Source organism: Chinchilla lanigera, unplaced genomic scaffold (assembly GCF_000276665.1).
Source record: "Chinchilla lanigera isolate Chin_1 unplaced genomic scaffold, ChiLan1.0 scaffold00045, whole genome shotgun sequence".
NCBI classification, from domain to species: domain Eukaryota; kingdom Metazoa; phylum Chordata; class Mammalia; order Rodentia; family Chinchillidae; genus Chinchilla; species Chinchilla lanigera.
This window is the reverse complement of record NW_004955446.1, coordinates 11,982,710-12,000,053: the sequence shown is the minus strand read 5'-3', so window position 1 is coordinate 12,000,053 and position 17,344 is coordinate 11,982,710. Positions and strand designations below refer to the sequence as shown.

The following is a 17,344-nucleotide window of genomic DNA, read 5'->3' as shown; positions in this document are numbered from 1 at the left end:
AGAATAGTCGTGTTTCTAGGGATCTATTTTTCACATTTGAGAATCATTTGATAGCTTAATAGTGTAGAAATTTCTGAAACCACAGTCAGAGAGACATTTGTAAAATTCTTATTTTTTTGGCTTATGTTGCCTGTGATAGCACTTGGAAAAATAGTGGGTTCTCAGTGTTGTACTTAATATTTAGTATTTTAGGTATAGTAGATGTTTTATATGTGAAATCAGCTCTGAGTAATGTCTTCATATTTGTTAAATCTCAAGAATTAAAAAGTTTGTATTTTAATTTATTAAAATATTTATTTGTCTTTTGGCTAGTTTATTTTGTGACAGTGTTATTCTATAGGTCTTATGTGTTTATTCTTTGGATGCTGTTCATTTGTTAAATTTTTATTCAAGAATCTAATGACTGTGAAGATAATCAAACACGGAACAGAGGGTTTTCCAGGAGAGGCGGTAAGGACCATGTTTTGGAACAGTTTATAATTAAGACAGAGATACTAAACTGACAAAATAATTTTGGAAGAGCTGAAATAAAGATTCTAATTACAAAAACTTTTAAAGAAAAATACTTGGGTATATATATTCTGCTTTTAATACCTGACTGAATATTCAGTATATACCACTTCTTCCACTTCCCAAAGTTTCTGAGTCTTTGGTTTTTTCCCCCACTACTACCTCAAGAATGTGCTGTGTATTATAGAAAAATAGATATTGTGGATTTTTATTAGTCACTGTTAGATGTAGAGGAGATCTGTTTGTCTCTGAATAGAATAATTAGAAATTTGGGTGAAAGAAAGAATTGTACCATTTTGTTCATGTCTAGCAGTATTCACCATGCTCTGCTCTTTCTAGCTCTAATGAATTAGAAGTGAGAGGATATAAAAATTATGTATTTCTCCATTATATCTGAAAACGTTAAAACAGCAACAAAACCACAAAAAATAATGAAATTATTATTAAATTGCTACAGATGTGCAAAGCTGTGATAAAATGACTTAATGTTTGAAACTACATGGTAGATATGGTATTGTTTTTTCTGCAGTTTGTGATCTTCCCCTTTTGTCCCCATTAGATGGTTAGTAGCTGCTGAACAGCAGGCTTTCCCTCAGGAAGCTAGCTAGTACTTCTGTCTGGATTTCTTAATATCTCAAATCTTACTGTAATTTCACAAAGTAGTAGAGAATGTTTAAGAAAAAACAGGTTCCGCTTTTAGCATTGCTTTTTTTTTTTTTTTTTTGATGGTGGTAGTGGAGTTTGAATCCAGAGTCTGTGCATGCTAGGCAGGTGTTCTACAACTAATCTACATTCTTAGTCCTTTTTCTTTTAGATTTTATTTTGAGACAGGATCTTGACCTGTGCGGCTGGCCTCGAACTTTTGATCTTTCTGCCTCAGTCTCCTGAGGGCTGAGATAATAGGGGTGCAGCATGCACCCAGGTGCTTTTCTTTTTCTTAACAACCAGTTTTGGGCACAGTATTCAGAAAACGTTGCCCACATTTAAAAATCCTTAATTATTGTCTGGAGATAGCAAATATCTTCCTATTAAATTTAAATGAACTCATATTTAAGTGAGGCAGTCAAAAGCTATTTGCAACTCTGTGTGCTTGGTTCTGACTTACAGACTAGTGTAGGGTGGCTAGCAGGGACATAGCCTTTTTACAGGGTATTCCTGATTTCTGTTTTCTGTAGGAAGACACTTTTGAGAGTAGAAAGCTAGCACATGCTGGTCCCTCAGTAAATATGTGTGTATATAAGTTTATACTGCAATATGCCATAACGTAGTACGTGTCATAAGTGTATAAGTGGTTTTCACACACGGAACACAGCTTGCTGCATTGTGTTCACCAGCAACTAGGTCAAGAAATGGAAATTATCAGCACATCCAAAGCCCCTGTCATGCCTGTTTTCACTGACACCAGCCCCACTCAAGAAAGTTCACCTCTATTATGACTTCTGACAGTTTGGATTAATTTTGTTTTTGCACTCAACATAAAGGGAATTATATAGTATGTGGAGTTTTAAAATTTTTTTTATTGGTTCATGTTTGTAGTACATTACAATTGCATTCATCATGGGGAGTTGGTACATGTAGGTGACATTTCTCAGTTCCTTTTTAAAAAACTCATTCCCCTCCCTTGTCCTCCCTGCCCTTCTTAGACCCTTTCTTTCATATATATATATATATATGTTATATACTTATAAAAATATATATTTAAAAAGTACATGTTTGTAGTATATAATGATGACATTCCTTGTAGGGACTTGGTGCATGTACATAGCACTTCACAGCCCGCCTTTAATCTCTCTTCTGTCCCTCCCTCCTTTTCTGTCTTTCAACTCCCTTCCCATTTGCTAGAGATTAATCTCACTACTTCCTGCTTCTTACTGTCTATTCTTTATTTTGCACTTCATTTCTGTATCGTGGTTCCCATAAAAGAGAAACCATCTGATATTTAAGTTTGTGTGTCTGATTTACTTCACTTAACAGTATGGTCTCAAGGAACATCCATTTTCCTACAGATAACTCAAGTTGATTCTTCTTTATGGTGGAGCATTACGTTATTGTGTATAAATATTACATTTTCATTATCCATTTACCTGTTGCTGAATGTTTAGGCTGTTCCCAAGATTTAGCTATTATGAATTGTGTTTCTATAAACATGGATATACCTGTATTACAGTATAATGATGTCTTTAAACCTAGTAAGGGAATAGGTAGGTCAAATGGACTTTCTATTTCTAGTTTTTAAAGGAATCTCCATACTGATTTCTGTAGTGGTTGTATCAGTTTACACTCCCACCAATGGTGAAGAGGGGTTCCTTTTTTCCTCACAGCCTCCCCAGAATGTGTTATTATTTGATTTCTTGCATATAGCCATTCTTTCTGGAGTGAGATGGAATCTCAGTTTTAGCTTGCATTTCTTAAATGTCCAGTGATGTTGAATATTTTTTGTGTATTTATTGACTGTTTATATTTCTTCATCCAGGAAGTATCTCCTCATTTCAGATGCTCATTTTCTAATTGAGTCTTTAAATGTGTGTGTGTGTGGGGGGTCTGATATTCTTGAATTCTTTATATATTCTAGATATTAGTCCTTTGTCTGAGTAGTAGCTCAGACACATTTTTTCTCATTCTGTAGATTGTCTTTTCTATCAGTGAGTGGTTTTCTTTGCTGTGCAGAAGCTTTTTATTTTTATTTTGAGGGATGGTCTCACTATGAAGTACAGGCTGGCTTTGAACTTACGTAGCCCAGGCTGGCCTCAAACTCAGTGATTCTCCTGTCTCAGCCTCCTGAGTGCTGGGATTACTGGTGTACTACCCCAACCTGGCTGTAGAAGCTGTTTAATTTGATGTGCTCTCATTTGTTGATTCTTGGTATTATTTCTTAGGCTCCCAGGGTTTGTTTAGAAAGTATTTGCCTAGGCCTGTGTCTTTAAGAGTTTTAACTATTTTGTCTTCCAGCAGATTGTTTCTGTTCTAATGTTTAGACCTTTGATTCATTTTGATTTTAGTTCAGTCCTATCTCTATAAGCCTAGGCTCAACCTTCAGCATGTGGAAAGCCGGTTTTCCCAGTACCATTTGTTAAAGAGGCTGTCTCTCCTCCAATGAAAGTATTTAGCCCCTTTGTCAAAGATAAGGTAGCTACATGTGCCTTGAGTTGTAACTCTATTATCTATTCTGTTCCATTGATCCACAGTGGTTTTTTTTTTTTTTTTGCCAGTAGTATTTTGCTTTTATCACTGTGGCTTTGTAGTATAACTTGAACGCTGGGATTGTGATGCCCCCTGCCTTGTAATTTGTTACCCAGGTTGCATTTTGGACATTTTTCTATTGGATGTCTTTATTTTTATATTTTTTATTTGTAAAAGATTTAAAGTGTTCAAAAATTGCAAGAATAGTATGTACAGCTCCCATATGACATTTATATTGGGGGTCTTTTGATTAATAGAAATTAGCCATTTTAATTAAGGACAATTTATTGTCTTCATGGTTGATGCTTTTCTCTTTTTGGTCCTGTTCAAGACCTCTTTGCTGCCTGTGAAGTTATGAAGACACTGTTTTTGTTTCAGAACCCAGGGCTTTCACAATAAGCTACATAGCCTAGGCCTTTTATAAAATTTTGAAACAGGGTCTTGCTAAGTTGCTGAGTTGCCCTGGCTAGTTTGAACTCCAAGTCTTCCTGACTTAGTCTCCCAGAGTGCTGCTGTATCTGTTACTTCATTCTTTTTTAATGGCTGAATTACATTTCATTGTATGGTTAGAGATATACCACATTTTGTTTATTTTTCAGCTGGTGGATATTTGGGTTGTTTTCACTTTGGCTGCCACTACTAATGTTGCTATAAAAATTTGTGTACATTTTGGATTATGGTTAGGTGATAAACCTCAGGCATAATATATAATAAATATAATCATAAATTTACTCTTAGTTTTGTCTCCTTTAAAAAACAGGCCTTACTGTCAAGTAGCATATATAGGACTTTTACTTTTATTGATCATTCTTTTTAGATGTAAATACTGTAGTTGCAAATACATAATGTAAACATTCTCATTTTATTTTCTGCCTATTTGACAGGTTTGCAATTGATCTGGTTTTGCTTTAGGTGGAATCAATTTTATTTGAGTTGGATCTACTCATGTTTTTGTTTTTAATTGAATCAAAAATGAATTGCTTCTAACAGAAAATGAAACTTTATATATGCCTACCTGTTATGATTCAGCTATTTACTATTTTCTGTAGAGAGCAAATATAAGACTAGGATTTATTTAATCCTCCTGTAGAGTGTACAAATCCATCAATGGTGAGTTTGTGTCAAGTTTCAATGTGTTAGTCAAGTGACACTTTTACTCATTTTTAGTTTTGATTTTCAAAACAAGCAGTAGATTTTTCTAATCATAGACATTTCTATTAATATTGATAAAGTAGAATATTATCTATTAATATTGGTAAAGTAGGTCAGTTGTGGATTTTCCTTTTGGTAACTGTTAACATGTTCGTGATTGCGCCATGATGTTTATGGTGGGGACAAATCTCACTGCCAGGCGACTTTGATTTGAATTCAGTCATTCTTGCTGGCTTAAACCACTAGTTGTACATGCATGACTGTCCCATTGAGTGGTTTATACTGCTTCTCAGGATGGTCTTTGATTACAGTAATACAATGAAAGATGTTGATTTAGCAGACCAGATATCGTATTACATTTCCTTAAGGAAAACATTACAATGGTATAAAAAAATTTAATACAGCTATTGTGTGGTACAGCAGTTGTAAATGTGTATTATATACACCAGCAGTGGAGTACTTGTAAGATTTCTTTGTTAAAATTTTTTGATAAACTATTCATGAATATAAATGTTTCATTTAATTTAATGAACCAAATTTGTTGATCATTATAAATTTAAATTGGTGTGAATAGTATTAATATTTATATGTAGGCAGTAACATATTCGGAGTCAAGCAGCTAACTGGACTCAGTCCATTTATTTTATTAATTTTATAAGTTAAAAGACCAATAAAAGTGATCAGATCTGTTTGTACCACCAGTGGTTCAAGCTGCGCAGTGGGATAGTCTTGCACGTACCATTGGTGGTTCAAGCCTGTGGCAGTGTGTTAATACCACCCACGGTATTTGCCATTGAGTTGTGAAAAATGCAAATTAAATTTGGTTACCATGTCCCCAAGATGTCTTTGTTGTTACTGCTCTGTGCTGTCTTTCTCTGTGTATTTTAATATAGGCTATCAAGATGGAAATGATGTAGAAGCTTCAGGGCCATCCAGAAGAGGTGGAAGAGGTAGTTTCCGAGGTTGCCGTGGAGGATTTGGTGTAGGAAGATCAAGTTAGTAGTGCACTGTAAATGATGTAGTTCATCTGTTGAGAAGGAAATGATTTTTTAAAAAACTTGTCACATAAAGTTGTGAAGATTAAACTTATTAGCACAGTGGCTGATACAAATAAATCATTCATATTGTATAAAACATTTTAGGCATATAATTATATATCTGTTAAGTTGGAATATATGAACTTTTTTCAGAAGTTTGTGTGACTCAGTTTTTAGAATTGCACATTGTTAAGTATTTTAGAGCCTTGGTAATATGGCTGATTTTACAAATAGGTGGCCTTATATATGACTGTACACTTCAGCCTAACCTTCTTTCACCAGGGTGGCTCTTTCTACTTTAATTCCACCAGCCATCATTCTTAGAGCTTAAGTACTGTCTTCAGAAATCACTGTTCGAATGTACCTCTTAGGAGGACAGATTAGTGATTTTAGATGCTGAAAACATTAATGCATTTGTAATGATTAATAAATGCATAACAGGTTAGTGAATTATCCCTTCTTTTACAAAGTGATGGGATCTGAAGGGTTCTGTGCAGCGCTGATTAGGTTAGGTTTGGTGGTAGAGCGGGGGTGCTGGACAGTAAGCAGTGTGATGCAATGTGAAATTTCTGGGAGTAGTAACAGTGCTACTTTTGGGAGGAGATTTATCTTATATTTTATCATAGTATTGGCTCTAACTTATTTTATACAATAGTTTTAATAAAAAATTCAAGGAATTGGCAATTGAAATACAAAATTTGTAGAGAAGTCCTTTGTGTGATATTTAGAAAAGGACTCATTGTGATTCTTGTTAAAGCCATTGTACCCAACATCTTTTAATTTCTGACACTATTACTTTATTTACTGAATAATGAAAACCTTCTTAAAATTAACATAATTAATTTTATTTCTCCAATAAAGATAATGAATATGACCAAGATGATGGAGCACAGCGCACTGGTGGCCTTTTTGGTTCTAAAAGAACAACAGTGAGTAGTACAGGTGAGAAATAAGACTTAATAATGAATATTACTCATATATGCTTTTAGCACTAAGATTATTAAACTTAATACATTTATTTAAGTATGCTAGGGTGGTTAATGCCTTTACTTGCTTTTTAGATCTGTAGGCAAAAGTACACAGACAGTTTTGCATTTGCTATAAAATGTGTGCACTGTGAATTACTTCTTCCATGTTTTCTACCGATTAATTTAAGGTATTACACTTTTAACTGGAGGAAGGAAAATGAAGCTTGTGCTCGTTCAAAGAAAGGTTTTTGAGTTAGGAAAAAATGATTTGAAAAGAAAATGAAATAAAGCACAGGTTTTTTTTGTTTGTTTGTTTCTTTTTTGTTTTTTTTTTCCGGTACCAGGAATCAAACTCATGATGTTGCACTTAAGCACAGGTATTGATGAAAAATGTTCAGTGAAGATAAGATTTAACTTAGAAAAATAGTGAAGGAACTAGGGATGCCAAGTAATTACTTTATATTGATAAAAAATAGCTGTATGGTTTATGTGTTTAAAGGAGATTAGTGTTTTCTTTAAATATTTTGTAACCAATGCCATACAGGTAATGGTGACCCTTACCACAGCAGAAGTGGCAGTGGACGTGGACGAGGTAAGTTCTTAATTGGTTTACCTACTAGAGCCTAAAGACTTTGTAAACTGAATTTAACTTTGAAGTTAGATAACTATTACTACTTTTATAAACTGAATAGTGTAAATATACATAGCCAGTATTGGCTTAATAATCTCCAGGTTATTTCTTTTTCAATCCAACACTCTCACCAGGAATTACATAGCTGTTTTGGTAAATACATGCACAGAATGTTCACTTGAGTCTTCATTTATACTAAATAAAAATGGAAATTACCTAAAATTTACCGGTCAGATAACTGTTTAATACAACTATAAAGTGGGATACTATCTTAAATGTTGAGATATATTTGTATATACAGATTATTGTGAAGTATGCTTTTCTTATCATAGGATAATTATTTTTTTAAATTTGGTTTAGGGGTAAAGTTCAATATATGTGGTTTTGTGAATAGTTAAGTATCACATAAAAGTTAAAATGCTTTCCAATAAAACTTGTTTGATGCTTTAATACAGTAAAAGTTTTTTAAAGATTATCTACATCTTGGGGCTGGAGGTATAGCTCAGTTATAGAGCACTTGTCTACTATGTCCAAGGCCATTAGTTTGATCCCCATTATCACAATAAAATAAAGTTTCAAGCTAGTTAAGAAAAATACTCCACAAATACTAATATTTTAGAAGGAAGATTTCAAGGCTTGTAGACACAAAAGACAAGGAAATTATCGAGAACTTACATGTAAAAACATTGTATCTGATTAGCTTTTATATTTAGTATAGTAATAATACCTAAAAGTGACAGAGTAGATCACCAGTTACCTAAAAATCTAAAAATGTAGTTTTCGAGTTAGCCTCTTGGGTCATTGTATTACAGGAATGTGCCACGGTGCCTGGATAAGAACCTAGAATTCTAATTTCCAAGACAAGGAGAAGGAGGATGCCCAGCTCCAGAAAAAAGAGAGAATTTATTTGTCCTCTGCCTTTTTGTTCTGCCTAGGTCCTCAGAAGATTGAATACTTTTTGCTCATGTTTGGTGAGGGGGAATCTTCCTAACTGTCCACTGACTGAAATGTCAGTATTTTCTGGAAATGTCCTCATGGATGTAACCAGAAATATCTGTGTATCCCTCAGTGTAGTTGACACTTAAAATTAACCATCACAGCCAGCATCTGACAGCTTAGATTTAGAATGGGTTACCATCATTCTAATTGAGAGATTAATTATTTCTAAATTGTACAAACACTGTGATTTATGCTGAATACTTGTTTTTCTCCTGGGAGTCTTAGAATTTTGTTATGGTATGTGCCAGACAGCAGGTACCTATGTTATTAGACCATAATGAAAACTCTGGGCACTCACTTTCTGATGTAGATAACATTTAACTTGTATTGCCACAACTCTGTAACTCTAGGGGAACAAGACTCTTGGAAGCTTGCACCTAGTTTTTTCTCAGGGCTTTGCTGTATGTTGTTTTCCTTATTGATGATTTTGCTCTCTGTTCTTACATTGCATTGTATCATAACCATGAATCTGACTATATTGTGAGTCTTGTCAGTGCTCCTAATCATTGACCCGAGACCACTGATGGCCTTTGGGATCCCAACCCAGACATTCCTTTAGTAGTTAGAGAAAAGATACAACAACTTCAGAAAAATATAGTCTTGTAGAGTAGTCTCATTTGCCATAAATCAGCATTTTTGTGCTAAGAAAACTTCAAATATACAAGACTTTTTTTTTCTTTTTTTGTGTTTGTAGTAATAGGAATTGACCCTAGGGCCTTGTACTTACACTAAACAAGTGCTTTACCACAGGGCTGTGTACCCCAAGTCCCTAAGATGCTGTTTATCTTATCATCTGAAGCATTATTTGTAAGAAGGGACTTGAAAAATGCCTGTACACTTTGAGAATTTTCCTCTTTGAAGACAACTAGTGAAAATAATGGCACATACAGCTTTGTATCTTGACTGTCACTATGAATTTTTTTAATAGGTGGTTACAAAGGTTTAAATGAAGAAGTAATAACAAACTCTGGAAAGAGTAAGTTTTACTTTAGATAAGGCGTTTGATTTTTAGAAAAAAATTGAAGTTTCTTTTACCCCTCAATTAAAAAAAAATATCCCTTTTGATCTCCTTTAAGATTCGTGGAAGTCAGAAGCTGAAAGAGAAGGTGGTGATATTCAAGGTACGTTGACCTTGTGATCCAGATGAATACAATTGAATTCATTAGAAGTGCAAAATGTTTAAAGGCAGAGTTAATTATTTACATTACGTTTCAAAGGTTTGGGCAATGGAAAAGTTAGTTGTATGCATTGCAAAGTTCTATAATATTTAAAACTTGATTTTGTCAATTTTTATCTGTTTTAGTTTTTCTCCTAGTATGTGTAAGCATAAATTGTTTTTTTTTTATTTAAATTCCAAGGGCCAAAAGTGACCTACATACCTCCACCTCCACCAGAGGATGAGGACTCCATCTTTGCACACTATCAGACAGGCATAAACTTTGACAAATATGACACTATTCTTGTAGAAGTCTCTGGACATGATGCACCACCAGCAATTCTGGTCAGTATATTGTTTCTGTATTGATATGTAGCAAGCTTTCATTTAAAAATATGTGGTATATTTACTTAAGTTGATACCAACACAGAAATTCACTTTTAGTATTTGATTTGAAATTTAATTTTTGGAAATGTAAAATTAATTGTTACATATGTGCCAGATTTTATTCCAATTCCCAATACCAAAATGGAAACTTAATTTAAATTTGCTGAAAAGGATATTTTTTTCTAGAGATTCAAGATGTTTATATCCTAAGTGATGTGCTTAGGTTGATGGAATTTAATCATTACTTTTTTCTATTTCTAGACTTTTGAGGAAGCTAATCTCTGTCAGACACTTAATAACAACATTGCTAAAGCTGGCTATACTAAACTCACTCCTGTGCAGAAATACAGTATTCCTATTATACTAGCAGGGCGAGATATGATGGCTTGTGCTCAAACAGGATCTGGGAAGACTGTAAGTAATTTTTCTAAATGTATTCGACCGTATATTTAAACTTGTTTTTGTTTGTTTCTTTCTATGTAGTTTGACTCTCTTGTTGGATAGAAGTTTTATAGATAATTTCAGTAAACTGTCATAAATATGTTTTTGCTTCTAATTTTTGGTTTTATTCGGGTTTGTGTGCTCTAAAAAAAGTATTTTTTTTAACTGTTTCTAGGATAGTGTATTTCATGGATGATTAATTTGTTTCTGAGTATATTCAACTCTTTCTGCTACTTAGCAGTATCTAAAACAAAATGATTGAAAAATCAAAGCACCAGAGGTTATAAAATGTTGAGAGAGGGAGAAAGTTTATATAGTATAGCTGATAAAATTTTGAAGTTTGAAGATGAACAATGAGAAATATTTGTATGAATTGTACAAGGATGTTATTATAAAGTGGCCTCAGGTTATGCTAATTCTGAGAGAAATATGATAATACCAGGTTGGTTTTGAGATTAATCTTGGGACTTTGTTAAAAGGATTCCATGGGATGAGACTATTAGTAGTCCTGGCTCATGCCATTTTAGTCTTAATCAGTCTCCATATGATAATTGAAGGGAAAATAGATGAATTTTATGACATAGCAAATGATGAGTGACTTAAACATGCTCTGAGGTTATATTTTAGTAAGAGTCGTATTTGCTTAAGTGAGAAAATGTAGCACAGAATTTCTCTTGCCTGATGTAACTTCAGTAGGGTGATACGTTTATTAATCCAAATAATAATTTCCAAATTTTGTTCTACTTGTGGAACACTTTTTCTCCACCTGTAATAGTTTTTACTTCCTAAGGAATCATTTATGTTAAGTAATTTGCATCAAATTATAGCTAGATTTTCCTCTATAAATGAGTTAATGTTGTTGATTTATTTAGAATACATGGGCATGCTTGTTTTCTTAAAAGGCTGAAAAATATTTTGATGGAGTAACTAATTTTATCAAACATTCTGTATTGTATATTATAAGCATAAAGACTTAAATGTTAACTTGTTGAAGTAAAATTGTTTTAATTTCTCAACCTAAATATACCAGCAAGATGGAAGAAGAATCTTAAAGGCTGTAAGGGCATGAGGAATAGCTTTCCATAGGGACAAGAGTGATTGCACTATAAGTTTATAAATTGGACAATTTAACTTCTAGGCGGCTTTTCTCTTGCCAATTTTGGCTCACATGATGCGTGATGGAATAACTGCCAGTCGCTTTAAAGAACTACAGGAACCAGAATGTATTATTGTAGCACCAACTCGAGAATTGGTCAACCAGATTTATTTGGAAGCCAGAAAATTTTCGTATGGGTCAGTACATTTGGAATTCCATTTGAAATAGTTTTTGTTAGAGGTCTTTTTTTCTTACTTTAGGAAGAGCTCAGCAATAATGGACTCATGTAATATTTATCATTACTTGATTAAAGTAATTTTTCTTAATTTTGTTTATAGAATCCTTTGTATTTTTAAAAGAAATATGCTTACTAAAATTAGGTAATGTGGATAATAGTGAAAATATTGGTATATTTTGGTAGTTTTCAGTGCATGTTTAAAAATTAAACTTGGAGTATTCTGAATAATTACTTTTACATATATAACTTCATAATATGGAAAACTACTTTTGCATAACTAGACCTAGTTTTCAGTGATTTAACAATTGTGTGTATACATTTTATTTTATTTTATTTTTTTGTGGTACTGGAGAATAAACTCAGGGCTCCACACATTTTACTTATATCAAGACATTTAACTTCTTTTAAACTTGGGCTTGTTTTAAGTAGCACCATAATGAACATCTTGCCACATAAATTTTTTTTTTTTTTTTTTTTTTTAAAACGAGACAAGGTCTTGCTGTGTTGCCCAGCTGACCTTGAACTCTTGGTTTCAAGCAATCGTCCTAGTTCAGCCTCCGTAATTGTTGGGACTACTGGTGTGTGATACTGTGCCACGATGCCAGGGTAATTTTTCCGGTTTAAGTATCTCTCTAAAGTAGATTTTTAAAATCGATTTTAATATTTAAAAAGCATGAGTTTTTAAAGTTTGCGCCAATGTATATTTCTGCCAGCACTGTATGAGAAGTCCAGTTTCACTGTACCCTTTGGCAACATTTGGTACTTTTTAGTTACCTTTTGCTACCTATCAAATTAGCTTAACAGCTAGTAGCTTAAAATAGATATTTACTGTGTCAGTTTCTAGGAGTTAAGAATTGGGGAATATATGTGAAATATATTTAAGTCATTTCGTCCTCACAGTGGTAAATAACAAGCCATTTAAAATAGTGAACTTACTTAGTACAACATACATTTTTCCTGTGCTCTCTGACTCTTCTCTTCTGGTTCTTTGATTCTCCTCTGAGTTACTGGTAACAGTTTCATATATATCATTGCAGAAATAGCACATGAGTCCACTGTAATCCTCCAAAATTCATCTTTTGGCATCTGGCAAACTTGGTTTTTCAAAAGTTAACAGTACATATTGGAGATGCTGTTTAATCTAGAATTGTAGCCCTATGAATGAATACATTGTATGCCTTGGAATGTGTGTACTATAATTTAAATCTTCACTTATAGACACTTAGATTTCAGACTTTTTATATTGAAAATGTGGCAGTGAACACTATTATATATTCATCTCTGACCATTTGTGGGCACATACCTGAACAAATAATTTCTAGATGTGAATTTAGTGGGGAAAAGGATAAATTTTTATTTATAGACTAAAATTGTTAGAGTTTGTGTCAGTTTACTCTGAGTGCTAATTAACCTACACCCAGCTAATACAGTATTATACTATGTTCTGTAGTGTTTTCATTTATGATCCTTTTCAAAGTAATATTGAGCTTCCCAAAATATTTCAAGTCTTTTGTGTTTTTATTCATGTCTTTGGTTTTGTCTTTTTTTTTTTTAATTTGTGAAGGGAGCATAGTATTATTTCTCACTATTTTTGAGGAACTTTTTATCAGATAGGTTGCAAAGTATTTTTCCTTGTTTGTCATTTAGTTTTCAGCATTAACCTTTCAGCTTATTCCTAGGCAGAATTTATTTCTTAGGTAGTTGACTGTGCTTCTTTATGGATTTCTATTGTGTTAGAAACCAATGTCTAATTTTCAGATAATTAGAAAAATGACATTTTTCTTGTCAATAGAACTTGTGTAAGAGCTGTTGTCATATATGGAGGAACACAGTTCGGGCATTCAATCAGACAAATAGTACAAGGCTGTAACATTTTATGTGCTACTCCTGGAAGATTGATGGATATCATAGGTAAAGAAAAGGTAGGTCTTAAAGGGGTAACAAAGTTGTGAGATTGATAATTCCATATAGGGGAAAGAAATGGAGTAATGTAAACTATATTTACTAGAGTACCATTTATATTTTAGGCTCCATCAGATTCCTTCAGTTAGTTTTCATGTAATTCTTAAGGTAATCCTCCAGAACATAATATTTTCCACTTTATACAAATTCTGTGAGATTGTATCATCTGTTTAAAATCCCTCATTTAGCTCTAGTAAGTGATAGTTAAAATAGGAGTTTTCTGAAAGTAGAAGTAGGACTTTTAAGGATTGAAATGGGCTGGAAGTAAAAGGAGCGGGTGTGAGACAAGGTAGAAGTTGTGGGGTGGACATAATCAACACAGTATATATGCATGCAGGTATGGAGATATTTTAGTGAAACCCATTAACTTATACAAGTAATACATGTCAATAAATGATTGAATAAAAAGAAGAGGAACCTGGGTCTGATTCTGGAATACATATCCTATACTCCATTACACTGGAAAAAAATGAAATCAGTACTTTTATCTAGTTTCATATCTATCTTGTTGAAATACTGTCTTGCAAGAAACCCTTTGTAACATCAGTAGTTTTGTCTCCTGTTTAAGTATGTGAGTGGCATTTACCAGGATTGTTAGTTTTGTAATCTGCAAAAAGAGAATCTAGTGCTGTGTATTTACTTGACAATTCACATACTACTGGTGGCATGCACCTGTAATCCCAGCTTGAGACAGGAGAGTTACAAGTTTGAGCCCAGCTTGAGCAGTTTATAGACTTACTGAGATCCAATTTAAAAAGAAGGACTGGGGATACAGTTAAGTGCGAAGGCCTTGGGTTCAAACCCCAGTACCATAACTAATAAATAATTCACATAACAAATTATCAATACTTTTCCATCACTTTAATAAACCTTATGTGTTTCTTAAATGCTCTTTTAAAAAAGGAGTTACTTGAAAGATCCCCTTTCTGCACAAAGGCACTTTTCTGAGAATATTTTTTATTTTTGTTTTTATTTTTTTGAGGGGGCTATCAGCCATTGAACTCATGACCTTGCACTTGCCAGGCAGGAGCTGTGCCTCTGAGCTATATACCCAGATAAGAATATTAAAAATACATAGAAGCTGGGCATGGTAGCATATGCCTGTAATCTTAGCACTATGGGAGGCAGAGGTAGGAGGATTGCAAATTCAGTCTGGCCAATTTAGTGATTTAGCAAGATCCTGTCTCAAAATTTAAAACATAATAAAAGGGTTAGGGATTTAGCTCAGTGCAAAAACCCTGAGTTCAGTCTCTAGCATTGTAGGGAAAAGCAATATCCAGAGAAATCCATCCCTTAGATTCTTACTAATCGTTTTCAAGTTAGTACCAAAGTCACCTCTCTTTTTTGCAGATGTGTTTTACTTTAATGGGATAAATGTTCATTCAAAGGTAAAAGAAGTTTCCTAGTTGTTCCTGAGTAATTAGCATGGAGAGTTTATTAACGATTTACAGGGACTAGAAAAAAGTTAACAAGTTTTAAGATACTTGAATATGTAATGTTGTTGAGTGTTATTTCTTAAAGAGTCTCATAGTACAGTTTAGGTTTGTGCTGTCCAGTACAAGTAATGATCACTCACATATGGGTGTTTAAATTTTACAGTGATAAATTAAATTCCACAGTTACAATAGCTGTATTTCAAGCACTTAATAGCTACATATGTCTAGTGGTTAGCATATCAATGCAGATGGTAGAACTTTCAAGTAGTTGCTACATTATATTGTATAATATTGATCTAGTTATTTCCTTTTCTTTTATAAAATTTTTTATTTTAAAGAGAAGTAAAAAAATAGTAAAATGCCAACAACATAGACAAAAACAAAAGCAAAAAAAGAAGAATGATACAGGATTTCAGAACAGAATGATAGGGCTTAACAGTGGTTGTTATGGGGCTGGGGATTTATAGCTCAGTGGCACAGCGCCTGCCTGGCAAGCGCAAGGTCGTGAGTTCGATTCCCGGTACCAGAATAAAACCAAACCAAAAAAAAAAAAACAGTGGTTGTTATATTACATATTGTTGTCTTCATTGAAGTTGATCTGATTGCCTGATGTAAGAATGCAAGATTAATCAAACCATTAAAAGAGAATAAAATTTCTTTTATTTCTTTCAGCTTTTTTGAGACAGTGTCTCACTGTGTAATTTAGGCTGGCCTTGAACTCACTATGTAGCCCATGTTAGCCTTGAACTTGTGGCAATCTTCTGGCTTCATCCAAAGTGCTGGGATGACAGGCATGTGCCACTATATGCCCAGCTTTCTTTTAGTCTTAATTTAGAAAATGTTTTCTATATTAGAAAAAAATAGAGAATGTATATAAATATTAATGGCATTATTTATTATCCTTGATGATCATATAATTTTTTAACATTTTATGCATTGGTTTCTAGTCTTTGTCTCTAAAAATATTTTAGCAATTGGAATTGTGGAGAATATTATCATTTAATATAAATTAATATGCATTTTCTGTTTTTACCCTCAAAAATATTGCAGATTGGTCTCAAGCAAGTCAAATATTTAGTTTTGGATGAAGCAGATCGGATGTTGGATATGGGTTTTGGGCCAGAAATGAAGAAATTAATTTCTTGCCCAGGAATGCCAACAAAGGAACAGCGTCAAACTCTTTTATTCAGTGCAACTTTTCCAGAAGAAATTCAAAGGTAAAAATAAGTTGAATACGTATGTAAATTTTTCTGTGAGAGTAGAAGCAATGTAAATAGTCTTTTTTTTTTTTTTAGAGATTTAACTATTTTTAAAGGTTTTTACACAGGTAATTTAAAAAGTAGGTTTATTCCTAAAAAGTTTACATTTTTTAATTGTTTCTTACCCTTGTTTCTGGCTTTTCATTAGCATCACATTTTGTTTAGTGTGTGTGTGTGTGTGTGTGTGTGTGTGTGTGTATGTATGTGGTGGTAGCATAGCACTTACCTAGGCCTTAATAAGTGCTTACTAAATGAAGTTATTTTTATTATGCCTTAGTTTGAGACCTAAATACATAGAATTTGGGAGTGTTGGGCTTTTGGTAGAAAATTCATATACAGGTACCAATTATTGACAGATACTTGAGGATCATGTTGTATACTACATGAGCCTGTGAATTCACAAATTAGGATGACTCATCCTTGTAGGATGGCAACTCTTCTTCTCAGCAGTTGATCCCTTGCTTGGCAGAGGGGATCCTGAAGTATGTAAGCAACAGCATTAGCTTATAATTCAGTAGAATTCTTGCTGTTTTCTTCATTAAAACTATTCTCTTGGAGAACCAAGAACTACATTTGTAAAGAATGTAGATCTGTGGGAGAAAGAAGAGTGGGAAACACAGATTCCCAATGGAGAATTTAGATATGCGGAAGAAGAGTAGTGTTATGGTTTGTGTCTGTGTGTCCCCCCAAAGCCTCATGTGGTCATGGGGCAGGCTTTTAGAGTTTGATTATGGGTGTGAGAGCTACACCCGCCCTGGTGTATATAGTTTGCATATGTAAGGGAGAGGAAGAGGCTGCTTGCGGCCATTCTTCCCTTTTGTGTTTTTGTTGTTGCTTTTGCTGTGTTCTGCTGCCATGAGCTGTAGCCCTCTGCCATGCGCCACTCTGCCTT

The 17,344-nt window shown here is 33.6% G+C and overlaps 1 protein-coding gene across 2 annotated transcripts in view; it reads left to right on the top strand.

Moving 5' to 3' along the window:
- The window catches only part of Ddx4 (DEAD (Asp-Glu-Ala-Asp) box polypeptide 4), a 58,316-nt gene that overhangs the window by 25,484 nt on the left and 15,488 nt on the right, over positions 1-17,344 (top strand). Inside the window, exons 6-16 of one of the 2 annotated variants that reach the window (XM_005392693.1) lie at positions 394-450; positions 5,736-5,837; positions 6,741-6,821; positions 7,392-7,439; positions 9,406-9,453; positions 9,554-9,598; positions 9,836-9,978; positions 10,282-10,434; positions 11,600-11,754; positions 13,588-13,717; positions 16,244-16,410. In XM_005392693.1, the coding sequence (XP_005392750.1) occupies positions 394-450; positions 5,736-5,837; positions 6,741-6,821; positions 7,392-7,439; positions 9,406-9,453; positions 9,554-9,598; positions 9,836-9,978; positions 10,282-10,434; positions 11,600-11,754; positions 13,588-13,717; positions 16,244-16,410 (1,129 nt within the window). The remainder of the gene's footprint in view (positions 1-393; positions 451-5,735; positions 5,838-6,740; positions 6,822-7,391; positions 7,440-9,405; positions 9,454-9,553; positions 9,599-9,835; positions 9,979-10,281; positions 10,435-11,599; positions 11,755-13,587; positions 13,718-16,243; positions 16,411-17,344) is intronic. The other variant, XM_005392694.1, reaches the window with a different exon arrangement.